At 37.8% G+C, this 25,104-nt stretch overlaps 1 protein-coding gene across 1 annotated transcript in view; it reads right to left on the bottom strand.

Moving 5' to 3' along the window:
* LOC306885020 (protein FAM135B-like) overlaps positions 1 to 22,776 on the bottom strand; it is a gene marked incomplete at both ends in the record, with an annotated part of 38,874 nt that extends 16,098 nt beyond the window's left edge. Inside the window, 5 exons of the mRNA XM_079441330.1 lie at positions 326 to 499; positions 2,090 to 2,160; positions 5,182 to 5,321; positions 11,639 to 11,718; positions 22,697 to 22,776. Coding sequence (XP_079297456.1) covers positions 326 to 499; positions 2,090 to 2,160; positions 5,182 to 5,321; positions 11,639 to 11,718; positions 22,697 to 22,776 — 545 coding nt within the window. The remainder of the gene's footprint in view (positions 1 to 325; positions 500 to 2,089; positions 2,161 to 5,181; positions 5,322 to 11,638; positions 11,719 to 22,696) is intronic.
* Positions 22,777 to 25,104: the final 2,328 nt, after the last annotated feature.

The raw sequence follows: 25,104 nt of genomic DNA, 5'->3' as shown, positions 1-25,104 counted from the left end.
TTTGAAAATATATACATGTGTATATTTATATAATTTATATTATATATAAATATATTTAATATACAAATATATCATATTTTTCTAATATATATGTATATATAAATATATACATGCATGTGTTTGTATTTATATATACATAATAAATATAAACAGTACACACACTTATATTATGTAAACAAAAACTTTTATTTTGGATGCGGTTTAATCGCGATTAATCATTTGACAGCACTAATTAAATTACAAAGCAACAAAACAAAAACAACAACAAATAATAAAGCAATGTAATGCAAAAACGGAACTGGTGGGGTGGAGTTTGTGTGGTCACCTGATCAGCGGTTGGTGCAGTGCCACCAGGGAGGCGTGGATTGAGACTGAGATGACGGACAGGTGGAAATAGTCAAACATGACGGGCAGGTGATGGTGTAGGCCTTGGTGTGGATGGAAGTGCAAGCCTAACGTCCTGCTGCTAATCAGAGGCACTGAAGAGAGATCCGCCAGCCTAACACACAAACACATGACAAAATCACACGTTATAGAGAGAGACACAGTCACACTAGACCTTGTTTAATTTTGTTCATATGCATGTGAACAATGAAGACTGTCTCAAGTCTGCAAAAGTAAAAACTATGCTGAGATGTGGCAGCCAAAGAAAAAGAGCAGGAATAAAAGACCTGAATAAAGAAAACACAGGAGAAGGAGAGAGAACATGAGGAGGACAGAGAGAGATGGACAGGTAGTGTAGTTAATGAGCTTGCCTCACTGCCATCCCTGCAGAGCTCAGGGGCCACAGGGGCCAACCCGCCACTGCCACTCTGAGCTCCGGGGCTCTGCTGCAGGTAAGAGGAGGAGCATGTAATTGCTCTCATTTGTGCTGCTTTGAAACAGGGCTCTCTCTCTCTCTCTCTCTCTGTGTGAGTATTTTAAGCTGAGGGCCTTCAGTGCCTTTCTTCTTACTGTTCTTGATTAATACACACACACATACACACACTGTGCTCTACCACACTCTCTTACTGCAGCTCCTTAAATACCGACAGACAGAGAGATCATACAGACGACAGGAAGGAGATAAAGAATGGTTGTACATAGTGTGTTATTAACTGCATACTATTTTTTTAAATAGTATGTGAAATATGCAAGTATTTTAAAATGTAGCTTCATTATGTTATATGTTTAGCAAGTTGTTTTCATCTGGATGTTTGGTATACCTACATGACCTATTGAATAGAGAAAGTACTGAATGGAGTGTGCTGTGTGGAATACACAATTCAATGCGTTTGATTTGATCTTCCATTTTTCCTGTGATGGATGAACCGGAAGCATTGTTAATTGCTAAATTGGATTAACATTGTTGCATCGGACTTCCAAATATAAAGATATGATTCAATATTGGATTGAGTGCATAATGTTTAATGTTTGAGTGCATAATTTTTTATATACAGCAAACGTGTTATTACTATTAAACAAATTGTGGGCAATAAATAGCATATTCTACAGAATGGATAAGGCTAGTATTTCATTCTGGGAATAATATACACTGCTGTTTACAAGTTTGGTGTCAGTAAGATTGTTTATTTTATTTTTTATTTTTTTTTAAAGAAATTTATCATTTTATTCAACTAGGATGTGATGTGTCAAATTTGGCCAAATATTTTTTTGGGTTGAAAAATCCAGCATTGCATCACAGGAATTAATTACATTTTAAGATATATTCAAATAGAAAACAGTTATTTTAAATATTTTTGATCAAATAAATGCAACCTTGGTGAGCATAAGAGCCTTGTTTCTTACCAACCCCAAACTTCTGAATTCAGTGTAATGTGGTCTGCAGCATTAAACATTGTTGTGTTTCTTCATTTGCCACGCTGTACATGGAAGATCAAGTGCATTGCATTGTGATATACAGTACTCAATGTTTAATATACAAGCAGAACTTAGGTAAAGAAGTAGGTCTGCATACTGAAAATTGACATACTTTGCAGAGTATTCTGACCATATACTGCAAAAACAGCATGGTAGTACATCATTCTGAACACAAGCAGTGATGATGCAGAGGGAGAAAAGTATGGAAAAAGAACTGTGAGAGACTCACTGCTGTTCATTGTCAGTGAAGTGCAGATCTAGTTTGAGCTGGACGTCCAACTCACTCACAGCTTCCTCCACCTGAGAGACACATCAACACACCTGTCAATCAAAACTAACTGCAGAACTTTCAAAAAACAAAGCAATCTCTCTACAGCATTCCTGCAGTTCAATCAATAGAGCATGTGTTCATATTTTCGTCGAATCCTTTAGATAATCCATAAATGTAATGCAAGATAGAGTAAAGTGCAAGAAGACTCATATCAGTCTGTCATAAAGCTGTTGCTATGTCGTTGCCGGGGTGTTTGGGTGATTACATTCTATCTTTATGATCTCTGCATTTTGACTCCTATATGGCTGGTTGTTTCGTGAATGTTTATGGAAACAATTATAAAAACTAGCACAGCTGTCCTAAGGTGTTATTCATCATGTTGTAACAATGTTTAATGATGTTTCCCATGTGCAGAATCTTTATGATCACATGTAAGTAAACAGAACCACATGATTCTTGGCCTTTGTATGTGACCATGCCAACAAGCCCATTGTTGCAATTAAATTAAATTAAATTAAATTATACATGCCTTACACAACTAATGATAAATATATCAAAATTAAATTGCATTTTCATAATTATTAATAGTAAAAAATGACATACGATACAACTTACAATATTAATTTATAATATATATATACTGTATATCTAAGATGCTTCAAGAGACCTACCTGCAAAGCTGAAAAACCTGCTGAAAAATGCACCGAGGGCAAAAGCTGGTTTAAACACAAAGGATGCTCACACCAAATGTTGATTTAATTTAGCTACTAGAAGTTAATTGATAAAGAAAATTTATTTATGACGTTATTTTTGACAGCATCCTCATTTTACAGCATTTTTACACAAGTGCCTAAAACTTTCCACAATACTGTAGCTTTGCAGGTAGGTTTCTTGAAGCATCTTGGAGACGTTGCCACAGTTCTTCTGGATTTGTTTTGTTTCTTCATGTCATTCCAGACAGACTGGATGATGATCAGATCATATCTCTGTGTGGAGCACTGGCTGTTGTCAGATTATTACAATTAATGGCAAAATCAATGTTTGGAAATGTAAACTGAAATTTCCTCCTGACACACTACAGCAAAAGATAGAACTAACTGACTTAAAACCATTTTTAGCTGGCGAAAATACTAGCGTTCTAATAATTTTGGCCACCACTGTATATATCCTGTAAAATAAAATAGTACAATACATTTTATTGTAAAATAACATGTTTAAACACTCAATTGAATACTAAATATGTCTTATATTGCAGTATTATTTAATTTATATATTATAATTAATAGCGTAATATTTCTTTTTTTACATTATGTATGTTTAATATTTATTTCACATGCCTCACATATAACAGCATTGTTTCCCTTGTGTAGAATCTTTATGTGATCACGTGCGAGTAACCACATGAATCTTATGTGCTCTCACATGTGCACACATAATTAATATGTTATGTTTTTTTTCCCCTATAAGGATGTTTCAAATGAAAACATGATTTTAGCATTTGCTGTTCCCACGTATCTCCTCTAGAAAAGAACCCTGATGTGATTTACACAGAAGGTTCCGCCCAGTTCTGAGAAAATGCTGCACTCCGCCGATCTTTGAAAACAAACAGGGCTGCTCCAATTATTGATACACAGATTGATTAAACTCACACTCTGGGGAAATGGAAAGCTATTTTTAGAAATCTTATCTGAGGGGGAGAGACAGAGAGTGAGACAGAGAGGAGTGTGGCTACAGATAACTGCTTCAAGGTTAATAAGAAAGATGGCCTTAGAAATCTGATAAGACACTCTCCCCACCCACAATTCCCTACCTCTCTCTGCCGCTCTCATTTCACATATTTCATAGCATCTAAAATGAGCTGGAATGACACAATTGGTCATAATACTTGAATATAATACAGTGCTGTCAAAAAAGTAAGTACACCCTCTGAAAGGTCTCTTTTTGTTGCTGTTTTTCAATATAGTCAACGCTATCTCACGGCAATTCGTACGTATTTTATGAGGTGGCGAATTCGTTCGACCTCACTCGTACGATTTGTCTAAACCCCAGTGACGGGTAGGTTTAGGGGCGGGGTTAGGTGTAGGTCATTCGTACAAATTCATACGAATTGGCAACTAAAATACGTACGAGTTAGTAAAAATCGTATGAATTTGTACGAGTGAGGTCGTACGAATTAGCCACCTCGTAAAATATGTACAAATTGGCGTGACATCGGGCTGATATAATTGGTCATACTGATGGAATGCAGTTTCTGTAAATAGATAAGACAATAACAAATGGCCCTTGGAATGTACATTTTTAAACAACTAAATTCCCTTTTCTTGTGTGGAAAAAGTTAGTACACCTCCAACATACTGTAACATCACAGATTAGTATAAAATCAAATACTGTATAAATCAAATATATTTTTTATAAAAGATTTCTGTTTCAAATAAAACAGCTTTATATTAATCAAAGAAAAATGTATCACGGTTTCCATAAACTATTTACAGTCACCACTATTTTCAACATTGATTATGATAAGAATCCTGAATAAATTGCATTGCTGTTTCTAACAAAATATTAAGCTATTGTTTCCAACATTGATAACAAATGTTTCCTGAGCAGCAAATCAGCATATTAGAATGATTTCTGAAGGATCATGTGACACTGAAGACTTCAGTGATGATGATGCTGAAAATTCAACTTGGTATCACAGGAATAAATGACATTTTAAAATATATTCAAATAGAAAACAGTTATTTTAAATTGTAATAGTATTTCACAATACTACTGTTTTTACAGTAATTCTCATCAAATAAATGTAGCATTGGTAAGCATAATAGACTCTTATAATATAAAAACCCTATAATATTATGCAGTTTACCTCTGAACCTTTTTATTAAACAGGATTTTGACTGAATTATGTATAAAAGTTAAAATTATTCCAATTCATACTCATACTTTCTAGGGGATTTGAACCTATAACCTTCTGGCTGGCATCTTGCTTCTTTAACCGCTAGCTTCATATGTGTTTGTCTCTTCTGTTGTCAGAGCAGCGGGACACTCACCCTCTCCCCGTCCAGCAGCAGGTGCACTCTGAAGTTCATGCGGTCCTCCAGGGTCACCTCCTCATTCCTGTACAGGATCTGAAAGATCCGACTGAACACGCCACCATCATGAACCCCTGCGCTGCTGAAACTGCACTCGCCTACCCGCAGCAAGACAGACAGACAGACAGAGAGGAAGAAAAGGTAGATTATTTCTCTGCTGTGCACATCACAGCATCTCCAGAGAGAGATTCTCCACTGCGTGAACATCAAAGCAGATTCAGTGACGCTTCCTGCAGAAAGAAAGATGTAGATGTTTCATTCATATTCAGTCTCTTGTTTTCAGACGGTATTTTCTGACAGCGTTTGGCAGGATTGTGATTTGAGACTTTTAGAATTCGAGATTAAAAATACTTACGCCGTCAGAGACCAGGGCCTGCAGGAATACTATTATTATATATCTCAATTGCAGCTCCTAGATAGTGCCCTAGCTCTTAGATTGAGAACAAGAGGAGACTTTGGCTTGAAAGAAAGCCCAAGTGTGAAACATTTTACATTACATTTTTTTTTTTTGGTAATGTCACAGTGCACTGTTACAAAAATGCACTCTTATCAAAAAAAAAAAAAAAAACTGTGCAATATTTGTAATCGTGTTATGTTGCTGTGCAATATTTGCAATATTTAAAAAATGTTTTAGAAAACTGCACAAAAATAGTATATTGTTTTGTCTTTTTGTTTTATTTATTATCATTTTATTTTATTTAGTTAAGTAATGTTGTACTACATTGTTTTAAAAATATTTTTGAAACTGGACACGAAAAAAAACATTTTGTAATTTATTATTATTGGTAGCAGTAGTTGTAGTAATTTGATAAGTAATTTTGGAGTGCAATGTTGTAAATATATTTTAGAAACAACCCAAAACACAGTATATTATTATATACTATTTTTTTTCTATTTTCTTTAGTAGTGCTTTAAAAATGTTTTAGAAAGCACACAAAAACGGTACGTTTTTCTTTTTTTTTTCATTTATTTTCTTTTATTTTGAAGTGCAGTTAATGTCGTAGTGCAATGTTTTAAAAATGTTTTATAAGACACAAAGAAAACAGTACATTTATTGTTTTTATTTGTTTTATTTTTTATTTATTTTTGTGGTGTAGTGTTTTAAAAATGTTCTAGAAACCACATACACACACAAAAGAATAGTGCAATATTTGTAATTTTGTAATTTGTATTTTGCAATGTTTTCTAAATGTTTTACAAACCACATTTGCCAACATAAAAAGTCGTTTTCTATTAAAATTTACAGTAAAGTAGCCTCAAAAAGTGAATCTAGCATTTTTGAGAATCAGACCAAACCGCATATAGAAAATGTACATATTTTATATATACTATATGATGATGATTATATATTAAAAGCAGCATGTTAGTCCACTATTTTTAGCCTACAATATATTTATATTCAAATTAAATCAGGACACATTAAAATGTTTGTGGAACATTTTTGTTTACATTTTTAACTTTCAAGTTAGCAAATTGTTGCAATAAAACGTGACTGCAGATTATTTAGTATAGTGTAAAATATATTAATGTGACCTATTTCAATGTGTGTGTGTGTATTTATTTTTAGGATGTGAGCCCCTGGTCAATGTTTTCAGCAGGAAGGTGAGTAAATTACCGTTTTTTTTTTTCTTTTCATACTTGACTAAATTCCCATTTCTGCAGTTGAATTTTAGCAGAAGCTTCTGAGAAAAGTTTAAAGAGCCACAAGTGAGCAATGAAATCTGTCCATCAAATCCAGCATTACTCGTGCCGTTTTTCACTAACCTGACACTAAAACAGCCACCAAGGCCGCAAGCATCAAACATTGGCCACTGGCTCCACACCCAGCCAGAGAGAGACAGAGATCTCGTCTTTGACGGATGACAGCACCTCAGCGGGGTTTCTCTTCAGTGGAGAAGATGATAGCGTGTGTCAGAGAGGTGCTGAGCGGAACGGTGAGGGTCTCGCGTAAAGACAGACCCCCGCTGCGTCCGTCTCTCTCTGTTTGCCTCTTTCTGTCTGTCTCTCTCTTTCTATGTCTTTCTTCCTCTCTGCGTGTCACCAAAACAGTTCTGCAGTGTGCCGAAGCCCCAGAGACCCGGAGAGAGAGCCATACAGTAGAGTTTGATCTTGCCAGAGGAGTCGTGGGGAGTGTGTGTGTGTGTGTGTGTGTGTGTGTGTTTAATGGAGAGGAAGAGCCAGAAATCCAGAAAAAAGATGATGGATCGAGTTGGTGTGTTTCTGATGAACACCACTATTTCTAGCCATCTGACAGCAGTATGGAAATTTACAGCTCTGCACTGGAATGCGGCATATTGGATAATCTATAATATACCTTTTAAAGAGATTACCAAAAAGTTAGTTAGAGTTGTTTAGAGAGCAACTAGATCTAAAAAAACAAACATTTCTTTATGGCGAAATTTGCATTGCGGTATAATTTGATAAAATAATAGACTTGATTATGTGAGAACAATAGAAAAAAGTTTGAGTCCCAGTGTTTCATTTTTGCTACGCTTAGAAAAATGGTCTCAAATATATGAATGTTCAACATTTCAAGACATTTAAAGTGCCCCTATTATGGATTTAACACAACTCAAAGTGAATGAAAACATCCTGCAAAGTTTTAAATCTGAAAGTGCACCGTGTATAAAGTTATTCTCTCAAAAGAAAGAGTCGACTCTGAATCACTGAAACGAGTCATTTTTAAAACAAATCCCAAGCTGTTTCATGTTGACGTAAACATGAAACATTAGCATATTGCCAGCCCACTTGTTGGGGTTTGGAAAAATGAATCGTTAAACGAATCGTTTGGGAGTCATTGAGCAAACAAAGTAAAAGTAAATGCACATTATAAGACAATGTGACAGTGTTTTTTGACCTTGCATGCATGGACTCCCAACACCAAAATATGAACTTTTCATTATCCATAATAGGGGCACTTAAGATTTTTCCAACAACACTTACAGAGAATAAATAAATAAATAAAAAATAAATAGATTTGCAATTAATAGGTGGCAAATACTTTCTTTGTAAATAGGTTAAATACATTTCTTGTTAAAAATGTTAAGAGTTGTGAATTGCTAATATTATGTGTTTTACCCATATTTGAAGAATATGAAAAGTTTATTTAATTGCTTTATACAAACATTGAAATGTGCTTGGTCTCTTAGAGATGGACTACGTTTATAGTCTTTTGTGTCTTTTTGTTTTTTATGGTTTTCTGCTATTCAAAAAGTCTCCTTTTGTGTTTCAGAGCTGAAAGAAAGTCTGGAACAATGTAACGGTAAGCTTATATATCTGGTTGTTTTGTTCTAGTGCAGATAGTGATGCAACATTTGTCATAAGTATACTTTTATTTTATATAAAAGTGCCTTCTAAATGAATAAATGTAAAATAATCTGAAAATTGGGTATTTTTTTCAAATTCAATACGTTTTTTTGGTAACATCTTAGACACTTCACAGCTCTCCTTTTATCAAGCAAATGCTGATAGCGTTTGACGGGCACAGTAATGGATAGTGGATCAGGACAGTGCGTTTCTGATGAACGACTGAACAGAAGGGACTGTTTCTGCAGTCGTCTGATTGCAGTATGGTAATTCACGGCACTGCACTGCAATATTACATGGTGTACAGTCAGAATTAGCATTTTAGCTCATATCTCCAGGACTTTATTATCGTATAATGTGAGTGTGATATATTATTAATTCTCTTCATACCTACGATATTATTCCTGCTGTTAACAGTAGAGATTTTAATATGCTGTATACATATAGACAGCGCTGCTTAAACATACTGAATGATGCACATGAGTAAAACAAAACAGGTCAGTTTGACGAAAAACTTGTGAGGCACAACGCAACATAGATTTTGGTTGCACTGTTGTACTGTTTTAATCATTTGAGTTAGAGAGCACAAAGACACTGAAACACTTAAGTTTAGTCAGCCACCCAGTTGTCCAAATGACATTTTGAAACTGAAACTGAAATCCCATAAGAGCCAGAATGGCTGACAGATCCAAAATGGCCGCTGATGCCAGTGAGTGTGTGTTTGAGTCAGACCGCTGCTGGCGTTCAGTCAAACGAGCAGCGCCAAGACTCAATGTCAGACAGAGGCCGCGGGGCTTCTGCTGCCAAATACACACTCACACACAACTCAATCAAGACATTAAGATGCAATAGCCAAGGAAAACTGCTGCGTTATCTCATATGACTCGAGCAAAATGAGCAACTGGATGAACAGGAAATACTTCATTTATCACTGACCTAGTTGGATAAATATAAAAGAGAAAAGATGAAAGATTTCAAATGGTTTCCATAAAAGTATGAAGCAGTAGAACTTATTTCAACACTGATAATAATAAGAAATGTTTCTTGAGCAGCAAATCAACATATTAGAATAATTTCTGAAGGATCATGTGACACTGAAGACTGAAGTAATGATGCTGCAAATTCAGCTTTGCATCACAGAAATAAATTACATTTAAAAATATATTCAAATAGAAAAGACTTATTGCAAATTGAAATAATATTTCACAATATTACTGTTTTTACTGTATTGATCAAATAAATGCAACTTTTGTGGACTTGCTGATCCCAAACCTCTAATCAACAGTGTGTGTAAAGTGTCTTTTTTTTTTAGAAACACTAGAATTACAAGCAAGTCTATGCAAAAATCCAACAACAAGCTTGTAGTCTTGTCGGTTCCTCGCACATAAACAGAAGATGAAAGTTTGCCCAGAAGCTCATTATAGTGCAGTGATATCAGTCAGACAGCAGTGTTTGATCTGGAATCACACGATTCAGACGATTATCTGAGGCCTCAGTGAATAAACCGGTGTCACTTTCTGAAGCATGCTAACACACTAACTGAATGCAAAATAGGAAGAAAACAGCAGTCTCATAAGTGAATAGGAGTGATTCTTTCTCAAAATTGTGTGTGGTAAGATATTACTTTTCTGTGTGTTTTTCAAAAATAGATATTTTGGATCTTTTGAACGGGTGAAACAGGTGTCATAACAGCAGTGTGTACACTGATAAGTGTGTGTGTGTGTGCAGGTAACTCGTGTGTGAGAGACCAAAGAAGCCGTCAATGTTGTGAAAACAGACTATATTTCCACCTGACACAACGTGACCTGTGGAAACATGGTGCCCGTGTCCCTGACTGCCATCAGATGGCCATAAAACTAAAGCAGCCTGTAGATTACTGTTTTGAGCACAGAGTGTGTGCTAAGAATGTGCTAAGGACCTTTCCTGTAGCTCAAATAGTAGAGCATGGCGCTAGCAACGCCAAGGTCATGGGTTCGATTCCCAGGGAAAGCAAGAGATGATGAAATGTAAAAACTGTAACTTGAATGCAATGTAAGTCGCTTTGGATAAAAGCGTCTGCTAAATGCGTAAATGTAAATGTAAGAATGTGAGTTAGACACAGAAAAAGACATAGGTAACAGTTAAATTACATAGAGGGTGTATGTTTGTAATCAAGGGGTCATAGAATAGCATGAGAAAATGTCTTTAATCATACAGCAAATGCACACCTTTATGTGTGTAATATAATAGAATCAGCCATGTGTTACAGTGATATTACTATGCTAAAAGGGTAATGCATATAAAAAAATGGCCGCAAACAATGAAGTAAACATTTAACAAATAATTAGATGTATTAGATTTGTATTATTATTAATAGGTTATGTAGTTTGTTGATGATATTGTAGACATTTATACATAAATATATAAGATGTTACAATATTAACATTATATTAAAATAATATTAATAAAGTATATATATATATATATACTTTATTATATCTAGATAGTAAATTCTAGAGACTTTATCTCTGTATCTCTCTGTCCTTTAAAGGCTGTGTATTTTGTCTCAGAAAGATCTCTGTGTGTCTAAGTGGTTTATTCTGCACATTTATTTTTAACAACAGGAGCGGAGACAGTGAGGGAAATCCTCCCAAAGCCTCTGGGAAGGAGCCCTCGAATGCTCGCACTGGGCTTCACTATCATCCTCTATCCAGCAAAACAAGGCAAATAGTCTGTATAATTGTAACCGAAATTAAGTCCTCACAAACAAATGCATTGTGCACAATAACAGGAGCATTGCTTACAGCGAGTGATTTAATGTTCGACAGTAATGGTCTCTGAAATTGTTGTTTAAGAAGTTAAATTAGTTTTAAAAGTGCTGCTTCAATGTGCCTTTAAAGGGAATGAATTTAGAGATGCATCTCCTCAGAGAGGATTTTAGCTCTCAGATGATGCATCTTGAATCTAAACCACCTCCGCTAAAAATATTAGGCCTAACAAAAGAAAAGAATCTAGACACACAAACCGATGTCGCTGACTGATTAGTTGCATGTTGTCTGACATGTTGATGCTGCACACATAGATTTATGGAAACACTGGGATGAAGAAAGTAAATATATGAAGTTCTCACCTGTATATCCAGGTGTTGTGGCAGTGACTCTGTGGGGAACCCGAGGAGACACACGCAGACCTGCCCTCACCTGATAGAAGCTGTAATTGACAGAGAATTGTTGAATTATTATATATTTTATTCCCAGATTACAAAGTGGAAAAGTCACTGGAATACAAATCATTTGTAAATACATTCATTATCATACAATATTACAGATAAACAACTGAAAAACATCACAAATTACAGTTTGTCTGAGGGGGAAAAAACTAGGTAGTTTGCTGGAGTTAAAATGGTCTAGATGCAATGAGAAAACTCCCAAACTCAAGGCAACCAGCTTTAAGACATTGTTGAGAATACTCAACATGAAAAAGTTGCTGTATGTATAACTTTGAGATTGTTGAATGTATAACAATTAAAGTTGGTCTGTGCTTTTAACAAACCTTATAAGTTGTGAACACAAAGCTAATATTTTAGCTATATATAGTTCAAGATCCAAGTTCAGTAAGTTTTCCTTTTAATTAGATCTTCAACACTAAACTTTGAGGATAAAAAAGTATGTCAGGGAACACAAAATTAAAGGCTGTTGCACACTGAGTCCGAAATTTTCGCACGTTGAAATATAAATACAACCTCACATTGTGTCAATCATGTTTACACACTGCCTCCAAAACTTTCGTCTGTCATGAAAAAAATCAGATCAGGTTCGATTTTCTGTTTTTCGCATCTGTACCAAGCATTTTGAGAGATGTTTTGACAATTCAGAGCCACCGTACAAAGTGAACGCCAAAATCCAGAATGGCATTGTCAAGTTTATCCACTGTGTCTTGCAGCTCAAAGCACCATAAAAATCCTTGCACACTGAGTTCACATAAATTGGTGGATTAATTAATATGCATCAGACTCAGTGTGCAAGGTTTCCGTGCGTGACAAATTTTTAGGATGACGAATACGAAAAAACGCATACGAAATTTTCTGACTCAGTGTGCAAGGACCATAACACCCATGGCTTCTGATGATACATTGAGGTCTTATGAAGCGAAATGATCGGTCTGTGCAAGAAACTGAACATTATTTATAACATTATTACCTGTAATCCAGAGCCTCAGACAAACAGGGAAATCTGATTATTTTCCTTTCGGACAGTTCAATGAGTTCATTCATCATAGGATAATATACACCAGTATTTTAGCTCATTTCCAGTCAGCGTGACTGTCATGTGTCCGAAAGTGAGCTTGTAGATTAGACAGTTTCAGATGGTTCAGTCCGATTTGGTGAGCTGTTCAAAAAGAATGATTTCTTGCGAACCAAACTCTGGACTGTTTGCCTGAGGCTCTGGATTAAAGGTGATAATACTGTAAATAATGCACAGTTTCTTCACAGACCGATCATTTTACTTCCATATGACCTCAATGTGATGTATTTTTTGACTCTCAAAATGACGGTAGCCGCTGACTTGCATTTTATGCATGTCTTTACTTTTCTACTGACAAAATCTTGGATGACCTGAAGATTTTTTTCATTTGAACTCTACAAACACCACCAAACTTGTGTTACTTAATAAAAGGCATTTACTTCCCAGCCGAACCGGTGAAGTCCTCCACAAATGTATCTAAATTATTAATTCCTTCAGGACAAAATGGCAATAAATAATGGATATAATGCATGTTCCTATTCCAAGATCAAGATAACATCTCAGGTTACGTATGTAACCATGGTTCCCTGAGTAGGGAACGAGACACTGCGTCCTCTAGGGGTCGCTATGGGGAACGTCTCAACGTGGCCGGTGTCTTGAAGCATATATCTAAACACGGCAATAACATTGGCAGGCGAGACCACAGTATAAAGGGGCGCCAGGAAAATACGTCATTCACTTCTTCGTCTGAAGCTTGCATCCGAAGCATGGCACCGAGCCTAGAGGACGCAGTGTCTTGTTCCCTACTCAGGGAACCATGGTTACATACGTAACCTGAGATGTTCGCTTTCGAGGGAACTTCGAACTGCATCCTCTAGGGGTCGCTATGGGTAACGGAATACCCACACCATCATGCTGAGGGGAGTGCAAGACAAGCACAAAAATGCGAGCACTAAGTACAAACTCTACCGGGCTAAGGGAGTTGTCCCTGGGACGGTTAGACGGCTATCAGTGACATTATGCCCTACGGCCAAAGACCCGAGCTGCATACCCTAAAAAACTTACCTGTCAAGGGCCGGGACTCCTGGACCCAGGGTAGAGCTTGAAGGCTTAGAACCATAAAAAAAGATTTAAAGGGGATACAGCCAAATACCTAGGATAGTAGCTAGGTCCTGGCCTGTCACCCAGGGGCTTCCGCTTTCTCTGCACGAGCTCGCTGAGGGAACTGTCTCCACAGACCCTTTGTAATAACCCACTGTTCAAGCCCAGAAACATTGGGAGAAATAGGTAGAGTGGGGCTCAAGGCGAAACCAGGACCTAACCAACCCAAAGAAAGGGCACAAAGCCGCAGTGCATAACCCATACCGTACAGGATTTTAGAAAGAACGCTAAACACTTGATGTGCGATCTTACCACAACGTGGCTTTCAGAAAGTGCACAGAGACTAGCATGCGCACTTACCATAACATGGATTTGTAAACACCGTTCTAGGGAGCAAAGCGAGCAACTTAACAGGGAGGCAGAGAGAGGCCTAACAACCTGAAGTTGCTGACTCACAGAACTCTGGGGGGTGGAAAACTCAACTCTCAGGATGAGAGGGAAACTCCAACACTCAGGGAGTAGAGGGTCTGCAAGCCCGTCGGGACACACCAAGTCCACTCGGGCCGGGCTCGGGCCATTTTTCTTTTTTACAGATCGGGCTCAGGTCGGACTCGGGCTCATTTAGCTTCTCTCCTTTAATTTTGCCCATATTATGCGCAGAGCACACATGGCAACTGTATGAAATACTGATTATATTATAAATATTACACATCGCCTACGCAATGCATATTCGCACACATTAGCATACAGGTGACAGTTGACCATGCAGAGCATCAGGGATAATTTGGAGCGTGGTTACTAATAAAAGTTCTCAATGCTTCGGGAAAAGCTGCATTTTGGATCATCCATGCATTTGATGATGATCCTGACTCGCCGTCTCCTCATGGATGCGCCTTTAGAGTTTTTCAGAAGCGCTCCTGCTCAAAACCGAAACTGCTTTTTTCCCCTTTATTTAATGTCTTTATTGCATGCTTTGTTGATATTTTGAGTACACACAAATAAAAGTAGGCCCTTTACAGTTCTGAACAATGAAGCCTATTACTCTTACCTTTATGAGCAAAAATGACAACGTATTTTAAATGTTTCCAATTCAAGTGATTGCTCTGGCGCGTCCATGTCCTGTAAAGCGCGCTTCAGCTTGCACTCTCCGCACGAACGACTGGATATGCATCAGTGCACATTAACCAAGGTTAAGCCTTTAAACTAACATTGTGGAGCTGTTTTATAACTATAGATTTAATTTTAGACAAGTCGTGATAATTTGAGAAGGCTAAATATATCAAACATAGGCTATGATCAACTCACTGTCTGCCGCTGGCTGCTTGGTCGTTACTTTAAAAAACAAAAAAACTTACATTTAACAGATAAAAAAATGCTCCAAACGTTTTTCTAAATAAATTTAATAAAATAACGAAACAAAATACAATGCCATTTCATACAAAACTGAAGTACTTTAATAGCTGAAACAATAGGCTATAAGCTGTTTTGGGAGAAAGGGAAAAAAAGATGGGCTCGGGTCGGACTCGGGCCGGTAATTCTGATAAGCTGTCGGACACGGGCCGGGCTAGGGCCTGAGCGTCTCGGGCCAGGGCCGGGCTAGGGCCTATATTTTAGGCCCGTAGAGGGCTCTATCAGGGAGGGGTTGCGTGCTCATAAGAGACCCTCGGAGTGAGGGGAGCACTGCCAAACACACCATGAGATCAGCCTAAGGGGAAGGGCAGAGAAAGGGCCTGACCCGTTGGCATGACTGCACGGTGAATCCCACAGAGCAGAGAATCAAATTCTCAGGATGAAAGAGAAACTCAGATGCTCGGAAGGGAGCAGCATGCTCATAGGTGACCCTCTATAGTGAGGGGAACAATGCTAGCTCAACCAACAAGGAGAGCAACCTAACAGGGAGGCAGAGCGAGGCCTAACAACCTGAGGCCGCTGAATCACAGAGCTCCGGGGAGTGGAGAACCTAACTCTCAGAATGAGAGGGAACTCAGACACTCAGGAGGGAGCGGCATGCTCATAGGTGACCCTCTATAGTGAGGGGAGCAACGCTAGCTCGACCAACAAGGAGAGCAACCTAACAGGGAGGCATAGAGAGGCCTAACAACCTGTGGCTGCTGAATGACAGAGCTCTGGAGAGCGGAGGACTCAACTCTCAGAATGAAAGGGAACTCAGATGCTCAGAAGGGAGTGGCATGCTCATAGGTGACCCTCTATAGTGAGGGGAGCAATGCTAGCTCGACCAACAAGGAGAGCAACCTAACAGGGATGCATAGAGAGGCCTAACCACCTGAGGCTGCTGAATGACAGAGCTCTGGAGAGTGGAGAACCCAACTCTCAGCATGAGAGGGAACTCAGACACTCAGAAGGGAGCGGATTGCTCATAGGTGACCCTCTATAATGAGGGGAGCAATGCTAGCTCGACCAACAAGGAGAGCAACCTAAAAGGGAGGCAAAAAGGGGCCTAACAACCTGAGGCCGCTGAATCACAGAGCTCCGGGGAGCGGAGAACCTAACTCTCAAAATGAGAGGGGATCACACATTCCAACAGCAACAGGGTCCCACATGGAGGCAACTGACCAAGAAGGCAACAGGGATGGGCCTAACAACTCGGTACGGTTGCATATAAAGTTCTCGGGAGCGGCGCTCTCAGCCCTCGGGCTGATAGCGGTCCCTACAACACAAACTGGGAACAGGAGGTGCATAGCTAGCCCTCGCTGTGAGGGGAGCACACCCTAGCTCGACCAGAAGGCAGTGCCAGATTAAAAGGACAGTCCAGCAGCACCCAAAGGGAGGCTGTCATCTGTTAGTAGGCGAACGTAGTCCTACACTCTCCATCTTGATAGAGAGCATAGACCAACCGAAGCCAATGACCATACATGCCTGAAGAGCTAAAGCACTCAGGAAGGGTTTCCTCAGAAACACCTCTCACTCGTACCTCCGGGAAAGCAGTGTACTCAAGCCCACTCCACGGAGGGGCGATTCACTGGTTTGACTGTAAGGGCAATGCGACAGGGAGATGCAGATTTTTTTGACCATCTAATGAACTGCAGAGTGGAGTTAAGGAGTGAAGCTCTTCACCACACACCTAACCCGCAAGCCGTGTGAAACTGCGGGTATCAGAACAAAGCCTCCGGCTAGAGAACATGCACTTTTAGTCATGCTTAGCTTCTGCTAACATAAACAAACGGTCATTGAAGACGAAGAAGGGAATGACGTATTTTCCCAGCGCCCCTTTATACTGTGGTCACGCCGGTAGTGACGTCATAGGCCGTCGCCGGCCAATGTTATTGTCGCGTTTAGATATATGCTTCAATACACCGGTCACGCTGAGGTGTTCCCCATAGCGCCCCTAGAGGACGCAGTTCGAAGTTCCCTCGAAAGAGAAACAGCTGTTGATCTGGTCAGTGTGAAATTTTATGCAGTGAATGTCTTCTAAATCATAAATAATGATGGTGAATTAATGTGAAAGCTTATTCGGCATGTTCAGACAGCCCAGGCTCCATCAGGGGGTTTGTACAAAGGTCACCTTGGTCAGTGAAGTGACTGCAGTTGCATGTTGAAGCACTTCACAGATCATGCTGCAGCTCCCTGGAGATCCTAAACTAAGTTGGGTCATCCTGAGCTCAGCAAGAACATCAGTATATTGACAGTACATGCTAAAATATGTCTACAACACACGTCACAAAAAAATGTATAACATCCACAAGCCTCACTGCATCTATAGTACCTGTTAAACACAACCACAATTTACACCGAAATGTCAACAGACCATTTGATCACATGCATGCATTGTAGCATATCTAAAACACTTTATAGAATGTTAAAATGTCTGTAGCCCATGCTGTAGCACAAGTATATTAAATGATACAGCACTTGCAAAAAATGTCCATAGCACGTGCTAAACATATACAGCACTGCTCAAGCTGCACTGCATGAAACTGCTTATGGTATTTTGCCGGTGTTTTTGTGGTTACCACCATGCTTGTGGTTTGGTTGTAGGATGGTTAGATGATGACTGTGCTTGATGATTAATTCAGTGAACATAGCGGTGCTGATGTCAGTGCAGTGGCAAACAGTAACAAAATTTAAAAAAAAAGGATGTCTAAAATTAATATAAATTAATTCTGTGTAAGCATTTGTTTTTTGAGGAAAAAAAAATGAGATAAACTTATTTATTCACTTTGTTAATTTTACTTAATGTAAGTGGATTTTAAATGCAAAATTTTGTAAAAAAAAAGAATAGTAATAAATAAATAAATTTTACTTTTTTCCAGTGGGGAAAAAACTGGTGTAGAAACAATTTTTTATTCAGAAATTGCTAGTAAATTTCACAATTAATTACAAGGAAAGAGCAAGTAACATTGCATTAAATATACCATTTTAAAGTAGCATGACTGAAATAGTATTTTCTTGTTTATTTTCATGTATTTCCCTACTCAAAAAATGCTTAAAATATTATTTAAATACATCATCTACTCTCCCAATTCAGCACTGTGGAAAGTGTGCTGGGAACTAAAAATCCACTCATACAGTTCCAGTTAATGCAACAAAAATGATTTATATGGTTCCAACACAAATGTATTTTGAATGACTTGGGGAAGAAAAAAAAATCACAAAACCTATTAAATCATGACCATGTATGAGTTTCTCTCTTCTGTTGAACGTAAAAAAAAAAAAAAAAAAACATTGCCCCCATTGACTTACTATAGTATTTGTGACCCTGGACTTAAGTCTTAAGTCACTGGGATATTTGTAGCCAAAAATACATAGTATGGGTCAAAATTATCCATTTTTCTTTTATGCCAAAATCATTAGGATATTAGGCAACGATCATGTTCCATGAATATATTTTTGTAAATTTCTTACCGTCAATATATCAAAACTTCATTTTTGATTAATAATATGCATTGCCAAGAACATTTTTTGCTCAACTTTAAAGGCAATTTTCTCAATATTTAGTTTTTTTTGCACCCTCAGATTCCAGATTTTCAAATGGTTGTATCTCAGCCAAATATTGTCCTATCCTAACAACATCAATGGAAAGCTTATTTATTCAGCTTTCAGATGATCTATACACCTCAATTTCGAAAAATTTACATTTAAGAAGGTTTTGTGGTCCAGGGTTACATTTTACCCCCATACTGTGTAAGTCAATGTAGACAGAATTTTCATTTTTGGATGAACTATCCCTTTAAGTGGACTTGGAACACAATGAGTCTTTTGGAATACTTTTATAATACCTTTATGGTGCTTTTTTGTCCTTTTTAAAGCTTGAAAGCTTCAGCGTCAGTTCAATTTAATAGAAAACTGTTTTAAAATTTCTCTTTTTCTCTTCCACAGAGAAAAAAAAAAGGCTTTGGAATAACATGATGGTGAGTAAATGATGACAGAATTCTTCTTTTTCTTCTTCTTCCTCTTCCTCTTCTTCTGTTCATTCAATCTGCATTTTCAGCTAGTGCACATTTGTGTTTAAGTTAGATGTCATATGTCAGTGATTTGTTCTCTATTTGTCAGCATGCTCTGTCAAATATAAGAAATCGGCATTGATTTTGTTCTTTTCTGTTCATTAAATCCACACACATTTTTCAGACCACTACTTCGCACCCCAGTGAACCACTGCCCACCGGTTCTTCCCAAACAGATTCTCAGCACTCATTATAACACATGCGGTTTGGCTCCATAAGACATATATAGACCAAAGGTCTATTGGTTCATTCAGCCCCGTTCTATTGTTAGCTGCTTCTCTTTGGAGCAGGAACTACATACAGAGCTGTTAAAAACATGCAGTGTATTAGAGCAGTATGTGTCTTGTGGGGATTATTTCAGACGAGAGCTTTAGCTTTCTGCTTTAATGGCGGGGGGGAAGGGCCGGTAAAATCTCTGCAAAGCTGATGTTTCAGCCAATGGCCTTGCTTTAATCTCAGAGCAGACGGGCTGAGCTCAACAACATTACGAGTGACCTCTACTGCATCACAACCTCTGCTTCACACAGCTGTCAGGAGAAAAGTGGAGGATAGAGGAAATTCTAGACTCGATCTGCTGACAGACAGCTGTCTGATGAGACTGTCTACTGTAGATGTGCTGTGGGAGTCTCTAGTGTTTCTAGCTTCATAGTCTCGCTTTTTCAGAAACTTTGTTGATCACCCGATGGGATTGAAATTGCAAGCTTTGCGTTAGCACTGCCCGGATCTTTAAGACAACATGAACTTTCTGTTTGTAGTAAACAATGCTTTCAGCCTTACGCGGTCTTCAAGTCCACCTGGGAAAGTTGCCTATGAGTTTGGAAATCATAGTTACACCGTGATGGGCATTCAAGTGATTCTTGTCAAAATAAAGTAGCCACATTTCAGTTTTATTTTTCAGACTGCCAGCCTTTTGTGTTATAAAATTAAGTTGAATTAGTAGATTTTTTCTTCAATTTTTATCCCTTTTTTAATCAACAAATGCTAATGTACTGTTAACATAAAGTTACATAATGTTATCATATTATACTGCTACCATAATTATGACTAATAGCATTTTTATTTGCCTCCATAAAATGTCATTTTTTTTACAATAAAACAGAAGAATGTAGTAAATAAATAGTAAATAGGATAGAATTTGATTTCATGTTGTCTTTAAATTGGTAGTTGACACTTTTTCTTCATTCAACTTTAAGATGGTTACATTCTAGATATAGGATAATGGAAAGAATAAAAAAAAACTGTTGGGATAAATTTTTTTGACAGGAATCATTTAAAGGGGGGAGGGAACCCTCAAACTAATTAAAAATTACTAACTAAAAAGTACACTAACTAAGTAATATATGTTATATGTTGTAGTCAGGATTTTATTTTTTTTAAACAAACTTTAAATCAGCAAGAATGCATTATATTGATCAAAAGTGACAGTAAAGACACTTCTGTTCTTAAAAGGATTTATATTTGTTTGAAAATAAGAAATAAATGTCAAATAAATAAATAAATCAGCATATTAGAATGATTTCTGAAGGATCATGTGACACTGAAGACTGGAGCAATGATGCTGAAAATTGAAGTTATTTTAAAATGTGGTAAATTTCACAATATTACCGTCTGTACTATGTTTTTTACTGTATTTTTGATCAAATTAATGCAGCCTTGGTGAGCATAAGAGACTTCTTTCAAAAACATTTTCCAACTCCAAACTTTTGAATGGAAGTGTGTACATAACATGCCAATGTCATTGAATGTCAACCACTGGGACTAGCACCAAACTCACACCACAAAGGTCATGGAAGCACAGTCATATCCCTGTATGCTGCATAGTTAAAAATCAGTGACCTGAAAAGTCGTTGAATTCCCTGTAGACTTCACCTGCTGCTCGCAGCAAGATTGTAATTGATTTGGCTTGAACCGATGACAGAAACATAGAAACAGCAAAAATCAATCATTAATCTACCAGTCCACTGAAGCGAATACCTTCACATGACACCTCATGGTCTTAGCAGGGAGATGTATATGAAAACACAGTTTAACACCCAATCAACACAAGCTGTCTCTGTTATAGAAGTTATTTAGATTAAACATACCAAATAGTACCACATAAACCCAGCGTTCCATTCGGAAGGGCTCATTCCTATGCCGAATCCCTTCAAAGGGTTTACCCTCCGGAGTGAGAGCTTCGAAGGGTTGAAGGGTGTAGGGGACCAAACAACTGTTTCTTGAAGTGCCCCATCATCACCCCCACATGGAGGCGCCATCATCATGCAAAGAATCTGCGCAAAGGATCATGGGAGCCCGAAGTGACCATCAGTTATACCCTTCGAAATCCTTCATTCCGAAGGGCCCTTTGAAGTGGCTAGTTTTGAGCACTTCGGTTTGGAACAACCCTTCAATATGGCGGCCATGATTGTTTTCACTCCAAAGTGCCCTTCAGAGGGCGATATATCCCGTTTGGAACGCACCGATATTGTTTCCAAATAGGATTCTTATCTGCTATTGGTCAGACAGATAGTCCTGGCCCAAATTCACGCCATTTGGTTGAATGAAAGTTATGTCTGAGCCAATCAGGCTGCTTAAATAGATTACAAATTTAGTTTGTTACCAATAATGGCCCAGAAATCACACTTCACCTTTAAAAAAAACTATGAAACTGCATGAGAAGCAGTTTACTTTTCCTGTTAAATTACTACATTACATTAATACTTTAATTCAGCATTAAATTAATAATAAATGGCATTACTGACATGCATAATATTGCAAAAGCTGTCCTTTTTAACTTTATATACATCAGAGCTTCAACAGCTGTTTTCAACATTGATAATAATAAGAAATGTTTCTTGAGCAAAAAAAACAGCATATTAGATTGATTTCTGAATGATCATGTGACACTGAAGACTGGAGTAATGATGCTGAAAATTCAGCTTTGCATCAGCCATGAATTACATTTTAAAATGTATTCAAATAGAAAATAGTTATTTTAATAGTATTTTTTTTTTTTGATCAAATAAATTCAACCTTGGTTAGCGGAAGTGACTTCCTTCAAAAACATTAAAAACATCTTAAAACATTTTTTTCCCCCATTAGAGACATATATCTGCTAAAAGTTCATTTTATCCGCTTTTACGAATAAACTCACTGTTAGCATAATGAGAAAACAAACTCCAGCTCCAGTCTTCCAATCCAGAATGCCACACAATGGCGTCTATTCATTGCATCCAAAAAGCACATGGAAAAATGCCTGGAATGTGACAATTAAACTGATTCGAAGCAGCTCATAGTGTTTATAGGTGATGCTGTCACCATGTGCTCTTCCTGAACAGGTTGTTTAGAGAACAGACGCTTAACAGAGCCTTCATTAGACATACAGAAGAACTCAGAACTTACCCTCTCTGGAAGAGATCCACATTGTGAAACTTGTGCAGCTCCAGCGAGAACTCCACAGTGCCCTGTACTTCCGACATCATCTATTCCATCACCTAGAGAGACACACAAAAGTTGATTTGCAGCTGAACACATCAAGACTTTCATTGTCTTGTTATCTAATCCAGAATGCATTTCTCTTTCAGGACTCTCGGTGTTGCTGTACCGTTGTCAGCTGAGCCGGTCACACATTGTGAGGGAGTGTGTTTACTGTGGTAACCTCAATGAACACAATCCAGTGACTCAAGAGCCGCTAGAGCGGCGGACACACTCGTGACTCAGGAAGACACCATCTCTAATTACTCAGGGTGTGACTCATATCAGACAATATTTGTTCTGAGAAGCCGATGTGCCGCTCTGCAGCAAACCAATGTACAACACGCGGCTCTAAGATGGATGACAGCAGTGGCATTTCTGGACGTGATCCCAAATCATGCTTATGACACCATCCGTCTGAGAGACGCCGCAGCTCAGGCTGAACCTGTGTGCGTGTGTGTGTGTGTGGCAGTGATCATATCTAATGCCTTCTTCCCACACAACAGGTTGTGATGTGAGTCCAGTGCTTGTGATATGAGAGGAATGGCTGGAATTCAAGAGGATAGTTGCTTTCTCAGACTGCCTTTATGGAGGGAAAATCAACCTGTTTTAGACAGCAACACTCAGTAACGATTATTAGCATTCGCATTTTCACTCAGTTTGTCTTTTTGTCCTGCAATCTTGTGTATATTTAAGACAATAAAGCACATTTCCCCCAAATTCTCATTACTGTGAAACACAAAGTTGTCTCCTCATTACTGTTACATGGAAAAAATATGGCAGCATTTGTTATACTGCCTTTCCTTCATTTAAGATTAATTCAGCTTAATTGAAAAAAAAGGGGAAAACAATATTACTTCTGTAATAAAGAAAAGAGTGTATTACAGCAATGAGAATCATCATTAAAATGCTGAGAAAAGCAATATCAGGCTCATTATTGTAATGAGAAATGAGGGGTAAAATGTGCTTAATTATTCTGAAAATAATGTTGCAGTGAAAAGAAAAAAAAAAACTCCTAAGGGTTTTTATAATAGAAACATTGGCTTTATTTTTGTATTATCTGTATCTGTCTGATTTGCCTAATATTGGAAGAAGATCATATCAGAGTAATTGCCGTGTTACAAGAGCGGAACTGTCGTCTATATTTTCAGTTATGTTACAATGATTCAATGTCTTAAAGCTAAAAAATATCTTGATTAGAGCTTACTAATAAATATTTATTAAAAACAACAGACAGAAATGTATAGACTTAGCTGTTATATCAGTAATCATATTTGTATTGATTGGAAAAAAATTCTAGTGCTTATATTTGATTAGTAAGCATAAGCTCATTTTGGGTTGACTTATCTATAATTTTCTTTTCCAGCCGTTTAATGAAGATGCATCAAGGCATTTTTCTATGAAATATGCAGCATGTGTCTAGAAACTGAACTGCCATATCGCCAGTGAGTGTACAGTTTTAAGGACATCCCATCAGCGGGGGGCAAAGAAGCAGAATGTAATGGATCTAAATCAGGTGAGCAAGAAAACCAGCTGCAACGGCCACGCAGACGTGCACCAACCCTTATTATTCACATGTGTTTCATAGGTAAACATTATTCTCCAGCTCAGGTGAGCTCAACAACCTCAAGGTTGCTGTAATTCAAATCAATGCCTCTGAGACATATCCTCAAGTTCAGTTCTCAGTGAAGCTTAGATTAGACTTGCCAAACCAATTAAAATGAGACGAAAATCATTTGATTTGGTGCCTGAACAAAATTAGTACCTGTGTCACAGACTGGCACATCAACACGTTGGTGTTTATAAGCAGCTTTCCACAAACTCCTGATTCTTATGCTTTGGTGTCAGAATGCTGTATCCCACAATGCAATGCACTTGACCTTTCATTTTAAGTATGATGAATGTAACAATATCAACTGCAGTATTTGGTAATGCTTTACTTGAAGCATTATGTAAAATGCATCATATAAGTATTCTTATTCCATGGTCTGTCTGAATACTGGATTCTGATTGGCTGGCAGGTATGCAGTAAAACCCTTTAATGCACAGGTAGTTCCAAGTCAGTTTAATCACTGTTCTATATTAATGCTCTGCTTTAATTGATGCACACTAACCAACACGCATCACTCGCACGTACACACAGAGAGAGAGAGAGGTCAGAGATCACAGATTGCGCTGCGCACACACATAAACTTGTCAACACTTCCTCGCAATTTTTTCCGCTTCGCGTCAGGCGGTTCTTTGCCTCCACGTCGTGCATTAAAATCCTTTAATGCATGGCTAGCCATTGATTATCCTTTACCTAATGTATCTTTGAATACGTAATTGCAACCAGA

This window comes from Barbus barbus, assembly GCF_936440315.1.
Source record: "Barbus barbus genome assembly, chromosome: 19".
NCBI classification, from domain to species: Eukaryota; Metazoa; Chordata; class Actinopteri; order Cypriniformes; family Cyprinidae; genus Barbus; species Barbus barbus.
Note: the sequence above shows the minus strand (reverse complement) of the source record. Positions and strands in the feature narration are given on the sequence as shown.